Genomic DNA, 15,388 nt, shown 5'->3' with positions numbered 1-15,388 from the left:
AATTGTAAAAATTCGAATCTAAACAGAAAGACTAATTAAACCGTAACAAATCACCAATTCTATACTTTATGTAGTTTCAATACATGAATTGGGTACAAGAAGGATACTATAATTCATAAACCAGAATTTCTAAAAACCGAATAAACCGAACCAAATTCAAACCAAACCGAACCAAATTAACACTAATATAAAAACAACACATGTTAACGTCGAGCCCTACGTGTGCCGCCGTATAACTCTTCATTCTTCGCCGTCTGAGTTTGGGAGTCTTAAACGTAAGGTTTTAGCAGCAACACAAAGCATTCTCCAATGAAACCAAGGTTAGTTTCTTTGTATGTTTTAGGGTTTTGTTTCTTAGCTAACAAGTTTCCAAACTCAAAAACCAACTTATATATTTACATTGTTGTTTCGTTTTTGGTTTGAACAGCAAGACAAAGGATTCTTCAATGAAACGAAGGTTAGTTTCTTTCTATGTTTTAGGGTTTTGTTTCTTAGCTAACAAGTTTCAAAACTCAAAAACGTACTAACTCATATTTTTTGCTGTTTGTTTATTTTTTGGGTTTTGATAGGAAAAAGAGTAGTGCAAGTACGAATAACGTGGACAGGATTAGCGAGTTGCCTGAAGCTTTGATTCAGAAGATACTATGCTTAGTTCCTACAAAAATTGCGATAACCACAAGTGTTTTGTCCAAACAATGGCGGTCTCATTGGAAACTGATGCATGAACTCAAGTTTGATGCTTTAGATCGCAAGCTTGACCTCGAGAGTATTAGCATGTCTTTGCTTTCACATAAGGCTCCTGTTCTACAAAGATTTCATCTCATAGTTCGTTTAGATGAACGTACTAATACAATGGATTTTGGAATCTTGATAGGACTTGCATTAACCCGCAATGTCCGTGAGTGTGTACTCAAAGTTCACTCAAACAGAGGTTTGTTTAAGCTTCCAAGAATCTTGTATGCATGTGAAACACTAGAGACTTTGAAACTCATGCTTCGTCTTGTTGTGGATGTCCCTTCTTTGGTTTCTATGAGGTCCCTTAGAACACTACACCTTCATCGTGTGGACTTCAAAGACGAGGATTCTATTCTTAACCTTTTATCAGGCTGTCCTAACCTTCAAGATTTGGTAGTCCGTACAAAATCAAGTATCAACGTGAGGACTTTCAAAATTGTAGTGCCATCTTTACAAAGACTAACAATTCATAATGGAGATGGTGGGAAACGTCAATGTCGCTATATGATAAATACTCCTTCTTTGAAATTCTTGAAGATCGAAGGGACTAATGCATTTGAGTCTTCTATGATGATGAACTTACCAGAGCTGATGGAAGTAAACATTACTAATGCTCTTGAGATAACCGACGAGAAGCTTATGATAGTTCTCTCTTCTGTCAAACGCCTTTCAATAGCCGTATCACCCTTGCAGTTTAAGTTTCCTATTGGTATCATCTTCAAGCATTTGGTATATTTGGAGCTATCTACATTCAAAAAAGCATGGTGGTATGTACTCTCCTTCTTGCTCCATAGTTCTCCTAAGTTGCAAGTCCTCAAGCTCCTTGGTGGGATGTACAATGATGATGAAGATATTGGAGAATGGAAGCAACCAGAGAATGTTCCTCAATGTTTGTTGTCTCATCTTGAGACATTTATATGGAAAGGTTACAAATATTGGAAACAAGAAACAGATAGAGAAGTGGCTAAATACATTCTAAAGCATACGGATTGTTTGAAGACAGTTACTTTCTCCTCAACAGGCATCAGTGATCAAGAGAGGCTTGAGGTGGTGAATGATTTGATAAGTCTTGTTAGGAGTACTAATTCATCATGCAAGATTCAGTTCTTATGAGAGATATAATATTAGGAGAGTCACATTTTTTTGGTTTTATGATAGGTAACGTTTACTATACATGCTTTTTACTTCTGCCAGTTTCTTGGGATTTCTTTTGTTTTTTTTGAAAAAATGTTGGGATTTGATATTTTGTTAAAGTTAAAGTTAATATATATTATTATCCTCATCGGTTAAGACATTAAAAGGAGTGTCCCAAACAAATTATATTAAATTTTTGATATAAACTTTTTTTTTGGTCATGAAAAATTATAATTCTTATCTTATAGAAAATAATAACGAAAATAATATAATAAATTACTAATCTTAAAAATAATAGATTATATTATTATTTCATAGGTTCAGACATTAAAAGGCGCGTGGCAAACTTTATTTTTTTTTTTTGTGATATAAACGTTTTTTTAGTCATGTAAAATTATAATTATTATCTTATAGAAATATAATAACGAAAATAATATAATAAATTACTAATCCTATAAAGAAAATAATTAAAATTATTATTTTAAAACATAGATTAAAAAGGAAAGAGATTATACAGGAAAAGAGTAGTGGTTAAAGTATATAATTTTGTATAAAATATAAAAAACCTGAATGGATATACCAAATTACTAATCTTAATAAAAAAATTGATCGTGGCACTTGTCAAGTATCTTGATAAGATTTTAACACGTGTAATAAGAAATCATATAAAAAATATTGTAAATTAAAACCTTAAAAAATAGAAGGACTAAATTATTATCTTATAGAAAATATAATATCAAAATTAATATAATAAAATATTAATCCTAATAAGAAAAGAATAAAAGTTATTATTTTTAACATTCATTAAAAAAGGAAATTATACAGAAAATAACTGTGCTTAAAACATATAATTCAATAATTTAAATTTATTTTCAAAAAATTCTTTTTAGTGTTTTATGGGTTTTAAAGTATTATTATAACCCCGAGTATATGCGGGTCCTAATCTAATATATATCATAATAAACCTATTAATATTGTGCTTACCATATCCAAACGGAACACTCTATTATATTTTAGAAATGAAGTTATGCCATCGTGGTAATTAAAACATCTAAGAAAACTAATGCTAGTCATCTTCTATATATATAAAGTTAGCTTTTCTCTCTTCTCATGATGCCACATAATCATTCATCTAAGCAACATTTTAAATTTTACATTAAAATTAATTATATATATGTTTAATCCACATTTATGTTGCTTATAACTAATAAAAAATTTAGATAAATAAAAAATAAATTATGTTGGACCAAAAAAATAAAAATAAAAAATAAATTATATAAAATAAATGAGATGTTAAAATAAGAAAAGCAATATTATAATTATAACATATAATTCAACTTTTAAATGTGTAACTTGATTTTTAGAATGGAAGTAAATTTTAAATTCATGGTAGAATAAAAAAACATTTATGTAATTGTATATATACAATTTTAAACATGAAAAATCAAATTAAAAGTGAAATATTAGTTTATAACATGATTCGAAAGAAAAAAAAGGTGATATTCAATATATTAAATCAAATGCTTTTAATCCAAATGTGAGTATAGAAAGATAGTAATTAAAAAGGAAATAGTTATAATATGTTTTGAAAATCAATATAGTCTAATATACGTTATATGTGAGCCAATAGAACATGAAAATAAAGTAGAAGTCGAAGGGCAGTGAGCGCATAGTAGATAATGACGAAAGAATTGTAGTCAAACGTGATTAAAATAAATTATTAAAACTTGAAAAGATAATAATGCACATGAATAAATTAAACTATTTGAAAATTCGTTCATTCATTCATCTTGACAGTTTTTTAATACCCAAACTTTGATACTACGCAAATATCAACATAAACTCACAAAAAAAATTCAAGTTATCAACCTTAATTATATGAAATTAGCCAAGTTCAACATCTCTCGAAACAACGACCATTAGTCAAATGACACGATGGCAATGACAAGGCGTCAAGGGTGAGTAAAACAAAACGACGTTCTTTAAAAAGGCTATTATTAAGGAGAAAATAGTTATGATATGTCTTCAAAATCAATTTCACACTCCAATATATCTATTATTTGAAAGCCAATAGAAATGCAAAACATTATATCTATGTCAGTCTATAATGATGCTTTTATACAAGATAAACTTATTAAATGCATACATACCGTGAGCAATTTAATTTGATAATTTATAACAGATTGTGAGGGTTACATGAATTGAAGGCTTCTGAAATATAAGGTTGTACCACCTACTATTGAGCCTAATTTACAGTTAAACAAATTACAATAAACATTTCAAATACTAAACTAATATAAACTTTTAAAAAACTCATATGCAAAATAGAATAACAGAAGCATGATAGCAAATAAAAAACTAAAGCGTTGAAAATATATATATATATATATATATATATAATTATAAACTTCCCGCGCGTAGCGCGAGTCAACAACTAGTATATATAAAAGTAAGGTTTCACTCTCTCCTTATTGATCCATTTGGTATTTTTTTAAAATATAATATTTATATTAAATTCAACCTAAAATTTAACGCATTTAATCATATACATTAATTCATACTTTAAATACACATTTTACTACTTAATTGTAACTGAAATTACATAAATTATGAATTGACTATTTGTTTTCTCCATTCAATTTCAGTTTACACACTATAAATTATAATTATAACTCCTCTAAATGTTACTTTAGAAATGTAACTTTACATCACTTCTAGATCCTATAAATAACCATTCTCACATCCCTCTCCGGCATATCTCATATCCTAAATATTTTTTTTGTTTTTTGCATGGGTTTAAAATTCAATTATGATATCATTGTAAGAGCTTGAATATACATTTGGTTTAATTCTATCTTACTTTTTTTTCAACTTTATTTCTTCTTTGTTTTTATGTACTTCTTCCTATCGTCATTGTTTTCTTATATTTTTGAATGTATAATGATATTTATGGCTATAATAAAATTATTTCATTGATAAGATAATCAAGCTAATGAAACCATATTCATTCTTTACTTTGAATGTTTGTTTATTTCTTACATATTCTTACATATTCATGTATGATTATATTATTTTTAAAAGTGTGTAATATTTTAACAAAATAAACTATTTTTTATAGAATTATCAAAAAAAAAATTTAGCTCTCTCTTAACTCCAAAAAATTGTAATACATATATTTAGAATAATGATCATTATATTAAGTTTGTGATTCAACTATAGAATATAGAGATTATTATAATTTTAATTAACTTCAAATTTTATACTTGATTTTCTATATACAAAATTTTGATATTCAATTTTCTATCTATCTTGTACTACAAAGATTACAAAATAATAACTAAACCTAGAAATAACTTAAATTAAGAGGAATATAAAAAGAGATTAAAATATAAAATCATTCTTTGGGATTTTTTTTTCAAACTTTTGAATTGCACTTTCTATGACTTTATAAGAAATGTACATAATTTCTTACTTTCAATATAGTTTAGATTTTTTTTTTGTTAGCTACACATTCATCAAAAAATTATATCCCGATTAAAAGCCCAAATAGGAGGAAAAAGGTTTATAAAAGAAACATTTGAAGCAAACAATTTGGTTCCACGAGCTAAAAGATCAACATTGAAATTAGAAGAACGAGATACCTGGGATAGAGTAAGCGCCGGAAAGAGATTCCGAGCATTCCATATAATTTAGATTTTAATTACTACATATTTAAGGTATGTGTTAGTTTATTTGAAAAAATTAAATATAAAATTTGAATATTATTGTAAAATTTCATTTTTATCATTAATAGTATTAATTTTTGACAAATACCCTTTTCGTGTACCCTTTTCGGTGTATCCATTTTCAAAAATACTCTTTTTATCTATCCATTTTCAAAAATTCTCCATTTGAAATATGAAAAGTTAGAAATTTTTTAATATGATTTGTAAGGTACTTCTAGATAATAACTACTAATGAGAGATTCAATCCAAATAATTTATAACCTTTTTAAATATTTTAAATCGTTTTTATAAGGTTTACAAAAATTTTAAAAGGTTTTTAAAAGGGTTTATAATCTTTTTAAAAGGTTTTTAAATTATTTTTATAAGGAATATATACGGTTTTTTTATGAAAGATATATAATATGTGTGTATGTTTATAAGCTTACACACATGTTTAGATAAATTTCAACATTTTTACGGACTTTTTTTTATAGTTTGAAAAGTATGTATTTTTAAAAAGTGGTATTTGAAATGAGGTGTTTTTGAAAATTTTCCATTACTTTTACAAAAATGTACCATTAACGTTCAAAAATACTTTAAAAAATTACTATCAAAATTGAACAATAAACAAGCAAATAAATTAAGGAGATATGTATGTATGATTATATTATATGATTTCAATAAAATAAAAACGTAAAAATATCATAGACATTGGCATGTATTTATAATGTTTTTTTATAAATATTAATTAAAAAAGTATTTGATCCAAAAAAAATATATTAATTAACCTAACATACTATACCACAATCCGCACATATTCAATTAATATCTTCTTATTTGTTCACTTGGCTTGTAACTTAAAAAGATGGGATTCAGAAGAAAATATTCTCGATGTGGTTAAAATATTACAACCCAGACGACAATGAAGGTGGAGCCGTTATATTTGGTGGATCAGATGGGAGAGGTTTTAATAGGAGGAATGAAAACTAGACATTGCATAAACGGCTGTGCTGTTATCGCTGATTCTGACTCTAGTGCAATACATGGTCCACATGTAAATAAATAACTATACAATATTGTAGTGTTACCTTCAAAATAGTTTAGATATTTTTTTTGTCAGTTACACATTTATCAAAAAATTATATCCCGATTAAAAGCCCAAATAGGAGGAAAAAGGTTTATAAAAGAAACTTTTGAAGCAAACAATTTGGTTGCACGAGCTAAAAGATCAGCGTTGATATTAGAAGAACGAGATACCTGAGATAGAGTAAGCGCTGGAAAGAGATTCCGAGCATTCCAAATAATTTAGATTTTAATTACTAAATATTTAAGGTTATGTGTTAGTTTATATGAAAAAACTTAAATAAAACATTTGAATATTATAGTAAATTTTTATTTTTATCATTAATAGTATTACTTTTTTACAAATACCCTTTTTGGTGTACCATTTTTACTGTACCCATTTTCAATAATACTCCAGTTTATATATGAAAAGTTATAAAAATTTTATATTATAATGTACTTCTAGATAATAACTACTAATGAGAATCCAAATAATTTATAACATTTTTAAATATTTTAAATCATTTTTACAAGGTTTATAAAAATTTGAATAAAAGGTTTTCAAAAGGGTTTATAAGCTTTTTAAAAGGTTTCTAAATTGTTTTATAAGGTATTTATACGTTTTTTTATGAAATTATATAATTTGTGTGTATGTTTATAAGCTTACACACATATTTGAATAAATTTCAACACTTTTAGAACTTTTTTATAGTTTGAAAAGTATGTATTTTTAAAAAGTGATATTTGAACAGAGATATTTTTGAAATTTTCCCACTATTTTTACAAAAATGTACCATGAACGTTCAAAAATACTATAAAAATTACTATAAAAATTGAACAATAAACAAACAAATAAATTAAAGAGATATGTATGTATGATTATATTGTATGATTTCAATAAATAAAAATTTAAAACATATCACAGAAATTGGCATTTATTTATTATGTTTTTTATAAATATTAATTAAAAATATTTTATTTGATCCAAAAAATTATACTAATTAACCTAACTTACTATTCCACAACCCACACATATTCAATTAATATCTTCTTATTGGTTCACTTGGCATGTAACTTAAAAAAATATATTATGTTATATTTAATTCACAATTTAATATAAAACTGAAAAACAATTAAACCACAAAACACATTTTGTCATATACATTAAACTCACACTTTAATATAAAAACTGAAATAATAAAAATTTGCATTAACTATATTTTACATTGAATTTTTCAGCACACAATAAATTATAATTGGTTCCCATAATGTTTCTTATAAAATTGTAACTCCATTCACTTCTCTTCTTATATATACTCATTTTCTCAGTTACCATTTCCTCATTCTCTCACCCTCTAATTCTCTATCTCAATTATTATATTAAAATAGTTTTGTGTTTTTTTGTTGTTGTATGAGTTTTAGAAAACAATTAAATTATTCTTTTATGAAAGCTCAATTGTAAAAACATTAGAGACTATATGATATACATCTTATGTTATTATAATATTTGTTTTTTGAAAATTCATCTCTGTTTTCTATTTTAGATTATCATCATATAAGTAATCATTCCCTCACCATATTCCATTATAATAATGTATCTTTAATATTTTTCTATTTTTATGTTGTTATATGGCATAAAAATCAAAGAAAGGATCATTTAAGAACTTGTTATAAATATTTATAGAAAGTATGATACAAATCTAACATATTTTTAAAATTTAATCATACTTATAAATTTAGAAACTATGAAACAATTAATGTATAAAATAAAAGATTTTGAAGGCTATAAAAATAAAACTTTTGATTTAAAAATATAGAATTTGTTAGAAATACCCTCCTTACTAATGACCTAAACACAGTTCTCTTTTCTCTTCTCCTTTCTTCGCCGTTTCACCGTTTCGTCGCACATCTTCTCTTTTCGCCATCGTCTCTTCTCGGCATCGCCGTCGTCTCTTCTCGGCATCGCCGTCGTCTCTTCTCGGCATCGCCGTCGTCTCTTCTCGGCATCGCCGTCGTCTCTTCTCGGCATCGCCTTCGTCTCTTCTCTCCATCGCCTTTGTCTCTTCTCTCCATCGCCTTCGTCTCTTCTCTCCATCGCCTTCGTCTCTTAACTACATATTTCCTGGTTCGTTTCCCAGATCTCATCACTTTTTAATTAGATCGATCTCATCACTACTTGATTAGGTCGATCTCATCACTTTTTCAACCAATTTGTTCTTCTTCGATGTACTTGTTGTTATCTGTTGTTGAATTTTGAAGGATTTTTTCATTGTTGTTTCTATTCTTATACCTTTTAAAATCCATTTAAAATCCTTATAATTCATTTACTGACCATATTTTCATTGTGACATTGCTTTGTTTTCGCAGGACTTATTAGAGATGCTTGAACTGTATTCAGTTTGTGGATTATGGAAGTTGAACCATAATATTAAACGGGAATCTGAAATTGATGATGAGAGGGGAGTTTCTCTGATTAGCATTGATGAGGGAACTAGTTTTAGTGATTTGGTCAAAATTCTTTATGAAGATTTTGCAATTGATAATCAGAAACACTTTCTAAAGCTTAGTTTCCAGTTGCCTTCTATGACTACACTAGGTAGTCATCCAATTTTTATTAGAAATGATAGGCAACTGGCAGCTTTTATGCTCAAATTTGCACAAACACAGCGTATTCATCTATGTGTTACTGTAGAGGATAACCGTGTCATAGTTGAGCAGGTATATTTTATTGATCTCTTTCTTTTATACTCTTGTAACATATTTTGAAAAGTAACTGAATTTTCCTTTAACAATGTGAATCTATAACTAATCAGATAACTGCGGTTGGTACTGCTGTTTCTTGTCCTTCTAATACTGAGGTAATTTTCTACTTAACAACCCTTTTTGCTAAATTTTGCTTATAAATCATTACAAACTTTAGTGAGTGTAGTGAACTCTTTCTGTCTGTTACAATCTTGTACCATTTTTTTTTTAAAGTACCTTAATTTTTTTTTACAGTGTGAACCTATCTCTACTTCGTCCATTGAGGGTGCTACTGCTGTTTCTTGTCCTACTCGTACTCATGTATTTTTTACAAAAACTTTTAAACAACCATTGTTACAACTCATTATAATCGTAGTGCCTATTTACTTTTCAGGGTCAAACTAGTTCATATCAGTTTGTTGCTAGTGATGTATCATCTGCTTCTCATTCTCAGGTAAACCTCTTTTTAAAATACTGTTTAAAACTTTTGAAAACCTTATAAAAATCACTTAAAACCCTTTTAAAACGTTATAAACAAGACAAGTTGTTTGAAAACTCATCTATTATTAGGATACTAAATTTGTACTTTCAGGTTCTGACAATGCCTAATCCTCCTGGTCTTTTTACTTCCACTAAGGTACCTAGAACGTCTACTATCATTAATCAGCAGCCGGTTATATTTAACCAAACAACTTCTTTTGGGGCTACTAATGTTTATTGTCCAAAATTGTACTCATGTAATCTACTACTTTAGAAAAACTTTTTTTAAAAAATATTGCTTCCAAATCATTATTAACTTATTACGTGTTTACTTTACAGGATCAAACTAGCTCATATCAGTTTGTTGAAAGCGATGTATCTTCTGCTTCTCATTCTCAGGTAAACCTCTTTTAAAAATACTGTTTAAAACTTTTGAAAACCTTTTAAAACGTTATAAACAAGACAAGTTGTTTGTAAACAACATGGTTCTTATAAAGTCCTTATAAAACCCTTTTAAAATTCTGTTAAAAATCGTATAAAAGGCTTTTAAAAGCTTTTGTAATTTTAACGCATAGATTTATTAGGATACTGAATTTGTAGTTTCAGGTTCCGACAATGCCTAATCCTTTTGCTGCTACTTCTGGTCTTTTTACTTCCGCTGAGGAACCTAGAACGTCTACTATCATTAACCAGCAGCCGCTGATACGTAACCAAACAACTTCTTTTTGGGCTACTGATGTTTCTTGTCCAAATCGTACTCTGGTAATCTACTACTTTAGATAAGGTAACCTTATAATGTTTATAAGTTAGTTTGAAAACAACTTGGTTCTTGTAAAGTCCTTATAACAATCTTTTAAAATCCTTATAAAAAGCTTTTAAAACCCTTTTAAAAATTCCTATAATAATCGTATAAAAGGCTTTTAAAAGCTTTTTGTAATTTCAAGTCCGACAATGCCTAATCCTCCTGCTCTACTTGATGTTGATTCGTTGTTTTGCGGAAAGTTATTCAAAAGCAAAAAAGAAATGACTACTCAGCTGCGGATGTATGCGCTGAAAAACAGTTTTGAGTTTCAGACTAAGAAGTCGGACAACAAGAGATATGTTCTGAATTGCATTGATGAAAATTGCAATTGGAAGTTACGTGCTATTAGAGTTAAAGGATCAGATGGTTTTATCATTCGAAAATATGTCAGTCTACATAGTTGTGACTCTACATTAAGGAATGTAAATCATCGTCAAGCAGATGCAAAGACATTGGGTGGAGTGGTTAGCAACCATTTTGAAGGAGGAAAGCTTCCACTCAGACCCAAGCAACTAATAGAAATCTTCAGAAAGGATCATGGAGTTGGGGTGTACTCAAAAGCATGGAGAGCTCAAGAACATACAACAGAAGTTGCTAGGGGTTTACCTTCTCATTCTTTTGAGGTTCTTCCTAAGTGGTTCCACATGGTACTCAAAAGCACGTTTTTTACAAGTGTTTTATATGGTTTTTATACAAAGCTTTTCATATTCAAGAAATACTTACCTTATCATTTTTATCCTGTGTATGCTCCTCAGGGAAGTCATTTCCTTCCTTTCTCAAATCAGGTTGATCATCATTCATTTCTTCCGGAACCTATAACATTATAATGGATTTACAATTGTTGTAAGCCCTTGTAAAACCCTTTTAAAACCCTTTTAAATGCTAATAAACTCTCCTATCCCCTTATAAAAAACCTTATAAAACCCTTATAAAACCCTTATAAACGCTAATTAAATATTTTTGTAAACATTCTTTTTAAAACCCTTATAAAACCCTTATAAACGCTAATGAAATAATTTCATAAAAATTCTTTTTAAAACCCTTATAAACGCTAATGAAATAATTTCGTAAAAATTCTTTTTAAAACCCATATAAAAACCTTATAAAACTCTTGTAAAAACGTTTTATATAAGTGTTTTATATAGTTTTTATACAAATAATACTTACCTTATCATTACTTTCCTGCCAATGTTCCTCAGGACTGTCACTTCCTTCATGTTGGTGATAATCATTCACTTATTCAGGTACCAGAAGCATTTAAAAACTTTTAAAAAACTCATGTAAATGGATTGAAAACTATTATAAACTATTCCTAAAACCCATTTCAAACTTACATATGCCCTAGAAGAGGCTGGTTCGTCTTTGTTTTCAAATCCCCATTTTGGTGTTTGATTGACTTTGGCAATTCCAACATGATTTTCCAATCTTTTAATTCCGTTGTTAATATCTTGACATAATCCAAGAAGCATGTCAATGTTTTCACTTACAGATTTTCTTCGGTTTTTCTTACTTGGATCTAGTGTTTCTTGAACATGAGGCTTCTTTTGACCTTGTCCTCCTTTAGCAACACTGATTGATCCTCGAATCCATTCCTCCATTGTCATCATATACCCTTTGATAACAACATTAACAACTTCATTGAAGTCTTCATCAATCTGTGGCATAACCAAATGGCTATGTTCATTCGGGTCGCCGACAATCGTTTTCACTTCAATCTGCAGGAAACAACATTTGGTGATGCCATATAAAAATCATATAAAAACTATATAAAAACCATATAAAAACTGTATAAAAACCATATAAAACCCACGAAAAGAAAACTTAGAAATTTCGTTTTCCCCATGACATCCACGATTTCGTTGAATCTTGGAGCTTCTAATGATTTCCAGTTAGAGTATAGAGGATAGACACACTTTGACGTGTCGTTGCATACAGCAAATTTGCTTCCAAAAAGAGGTACATCACTTAATGCCCATATCAACAATGCCAAAGGGAAACCTCTGACTTCATATTGGCCTCTCGCCCACGTTTTTGTATCCATCCTTCCGATACTTGTTGCTAAGACCTTGTAGGCTTCCTTTCCCCAAGCCAAAGAAGTATACGCCTCGAAATCGGATGCATTCTTAAGTCTTGACGCGGGGATACTCTGTCTGGAATTAGGCGTCATTAGTATTCCCTCTGTAAGGATGACCGCTGCAAGACAAAGCTTCTCATCTTCTCTCGGCGGTGCCTCTGGGTTACCAAACAGATAAGCCTGCAATTTTGTCAGAGTCAAATCTTCTCGCTTTGTCCAGCTATACGGGTCCCCTTTCCTCCTTTGATCTATATCAAGCTGTTCACATTGAATACCTGTGTTACATCAAACAATGAGGTTAGTGTTTTCAATATACATTCATATGATTTGTACATACGTTTTAATAATTTAAAACCAAATGAAATCCTTGTAAAAACCTTATAAACAGCTTATAAAACCTTATAAACCCTTAATAATTCTTTTTAAAAGGCTTTTATAAACATTTGAAAAAGCTTCTAAACCCGTTTTAAAACTGTTTACAACCATTTAAAAAGCTTTTAAAACCTTTTTAATTCGTTACCTAACTGTTTTCAAACTGTATAAAACCATGTAAAAATCATTTAAAACACTTATAAAACCAACCACTACAAATCGTAACCAAATATATATGAAATACCTGTTGACAGAAAAATTTCTCTCATGGAAAAACGTGTTGGCTGTGAAGCGATTCTGAACCACAAGTTGTTTCCTTTTGTCTTCAGCCTTCTCATCATAATGTAGTGAAATAGTTTGCCCGAGAATTTGAGGCTTTTTGCTTCAATCTTGATGATATGTCCAAGGAAAGAATTTTGACGCTTTTTGAACGATTCATCGTTTAAAACAGTTTTAACTTTCGGAACTAACCTCAAATACGAATGTTGGATAATAGATGCTGAAATGTTTGGTTCAGAACCATCATCATAGATTTCTTTAGGTAGATCTATGATGTGCATTGAGTCATTGTTATCCATCTGCAAAATTATTGTTAAGTCAGTAATATCAGAACTCTTATAAGCAGTTAACATTCATCATCATCAAAAATGTTTAATAATCTGATAGATAGTTCACATCACTATGGATGAATTTATTGAATGAGTCGCACAAGTTAAGGCTATGAGTTAGGTTCCTAATTTCCAGCATTACCTTTCACTATCTGCCAACATACATTGTATTTACTCCAAATTTTCATACCAAAACACGTAAGTTCTTATGTAATTTTCATTCCAAATTTTCACGAGGAATTAAGCGTCATCAAGAATGCTTCTGTAAGGATGACAGCTGCAAGGTAAAGCTTTTCATCCTCTTCCATCGGCGCCTTTGTTTCCTCTGTTTTTTCCAAATTAGATATATCCTTTGGTTCAGAAAACAAGTAATCCTCCAATTTACTCAAGGTCAAATCTTTTAGCGATGTCCAACTGTAGGGTTCCTTAGCAGGTTTTTTCCCCTTCCTACTTTGATATATCTGATTTGGAAAAAACAAAGGAAACAGAGGCGCCGATGGAAGAGGATGAAAAACTTTAACTTGCAGCTGTCATCCTTACAGAAGCATTATTGATGACGCCTAATTCCTCGTGAAAATTTGGAATGAAAATTACATAAGAACTTACGTGTTTTGGTATGAAAATTTGGAGTAAATACAATGTATGTTGGCAGATAGTGAAAGGTAATGCTGGAAATTAGGAACCTAACTCATAGCCTTCACCTGTGCGACTCATTCAATAAATTCTTCCATAGTGATGTGAACTATCTATCAGATTATTAAACATTTTTGATGATAATGAATGTTAACTGCTTATAAGAGTTCTGATATTAATGACTTAACAATAATTTTGCAGATGGATAACAATGACTCAATGCACATCATAGATCTACCTAAAGGAATATATGATGATGGTTCTGAACCAAACATTTCAGGATCTATTATCCAAACATTCAGATTTGAGGTTAGTTCCGAAAGTTAAAGCTGTTTTGAGCGATGAATCGTTAAAAAGCTTCAAAATTCTTTCCTTGGACATATCATCAAGATTGAAGCAAAAAGCCTCAAATTCTCGGGCGAACTATTTCACTACATTATGATGAGGAGGCTGAAGACAAAAGGAAACAACTTGTGGTTCAGAATCGCTTCACATCCAACACGTTTCTCCATGAGAGAATTTTTTCTGTCAACAGGTATTTCATATATATTTGGTTACGGTTTGTAGTGGTTGGTTTTATAAGTGTTTTAAATGATTTTTACATGGTTTTATACAGTTTGAAAACAGTTAGGTAACGATTTAAAAAGGTTTTAAAAGCTTTTTAAATGGTTGTAAACAGTTTTAAAATGGGTTTAGAAGCTTTTTCAAATGTTTATAAAAGCCTTTTAAAAAGAATTATTAAGGGTTTATAAGGTTTTATAAGCTGTTTATAAGGTTTTTACAAGGATTTCATTTGGTTTTAAATTATTGAAACGTATGTACAAATCATATGAATGTATATTAAAAACACTAACCTCATTGTTTGATATAACACATGTATTCAATGTGAACAGCTTGATATAGATCAAAGGAGGAAAGCGGACCCGTATAGCTGGACAAAGCGAGAAGATTTGACTCTGAAAAAATTGCAGGCCTATCTGGTAACCCAGAGGCACCGCCGGGAGAAGATGAGAAGCTTTGTCTTGCAGCGGTCATCCTTACA

At 29.4% G+C, this 15,388-nt stretch overlaps 1 protein-coding gene across 1 annotated transcript; it reads left to right on the top strand.

The window, feature by feature from the left end:
• Window positions 1–309: 309 nt before the first annotated feature.
• Window positions 310–1,848, top strand: LOC17895348 (putative FBD-associated F-box protein At1g55030). Its single transcript, XM_006301829.2, has 3 exons — window positions 310–320; window positions 428–457; window positions 570–1,848. Exons 1-3 carry the CDS (start codon window positions 310–312, stop codon window positions 1,846–1,848), a joined length of 1,320 nt encoding a protein of 439 aa, XP_006301891.2.
• Window positions 1,849–15,388: the final 13,540 nt, after the last annotated feature.

Source organism: Capsella rubella, unplaced genomic scaffold (assembly GCF_000375325.1).
Source record: "Capsella rubella cultivar Monte Gargano unplaced genomic scaffold, Caprub1_0 scaffold_2, whole genome shotgun sequence".
Lineage (NCBI taxonomy): Eukaryota > Viridiplantae > Streptophyta > Magnoliopsida > Brassicales > Brassicaceae > Capsella > Capsella rubella.
Note: the sequence above shows the minus strand (reverse complement) of the source record. Positions and strands in the feature narration are given on the sequence as shown.

Coding starts and splice junctions, on each gene's coding strand:
- LOC17895348 (XM_006301829.2), top strand. Junction 458..569: donor GATTCTTCAATGAAACGAAG/GTTAGTTTCTTT, acceptor GGGTTTTGATAG/GAAAAAGAGTAGTGCAAGTA.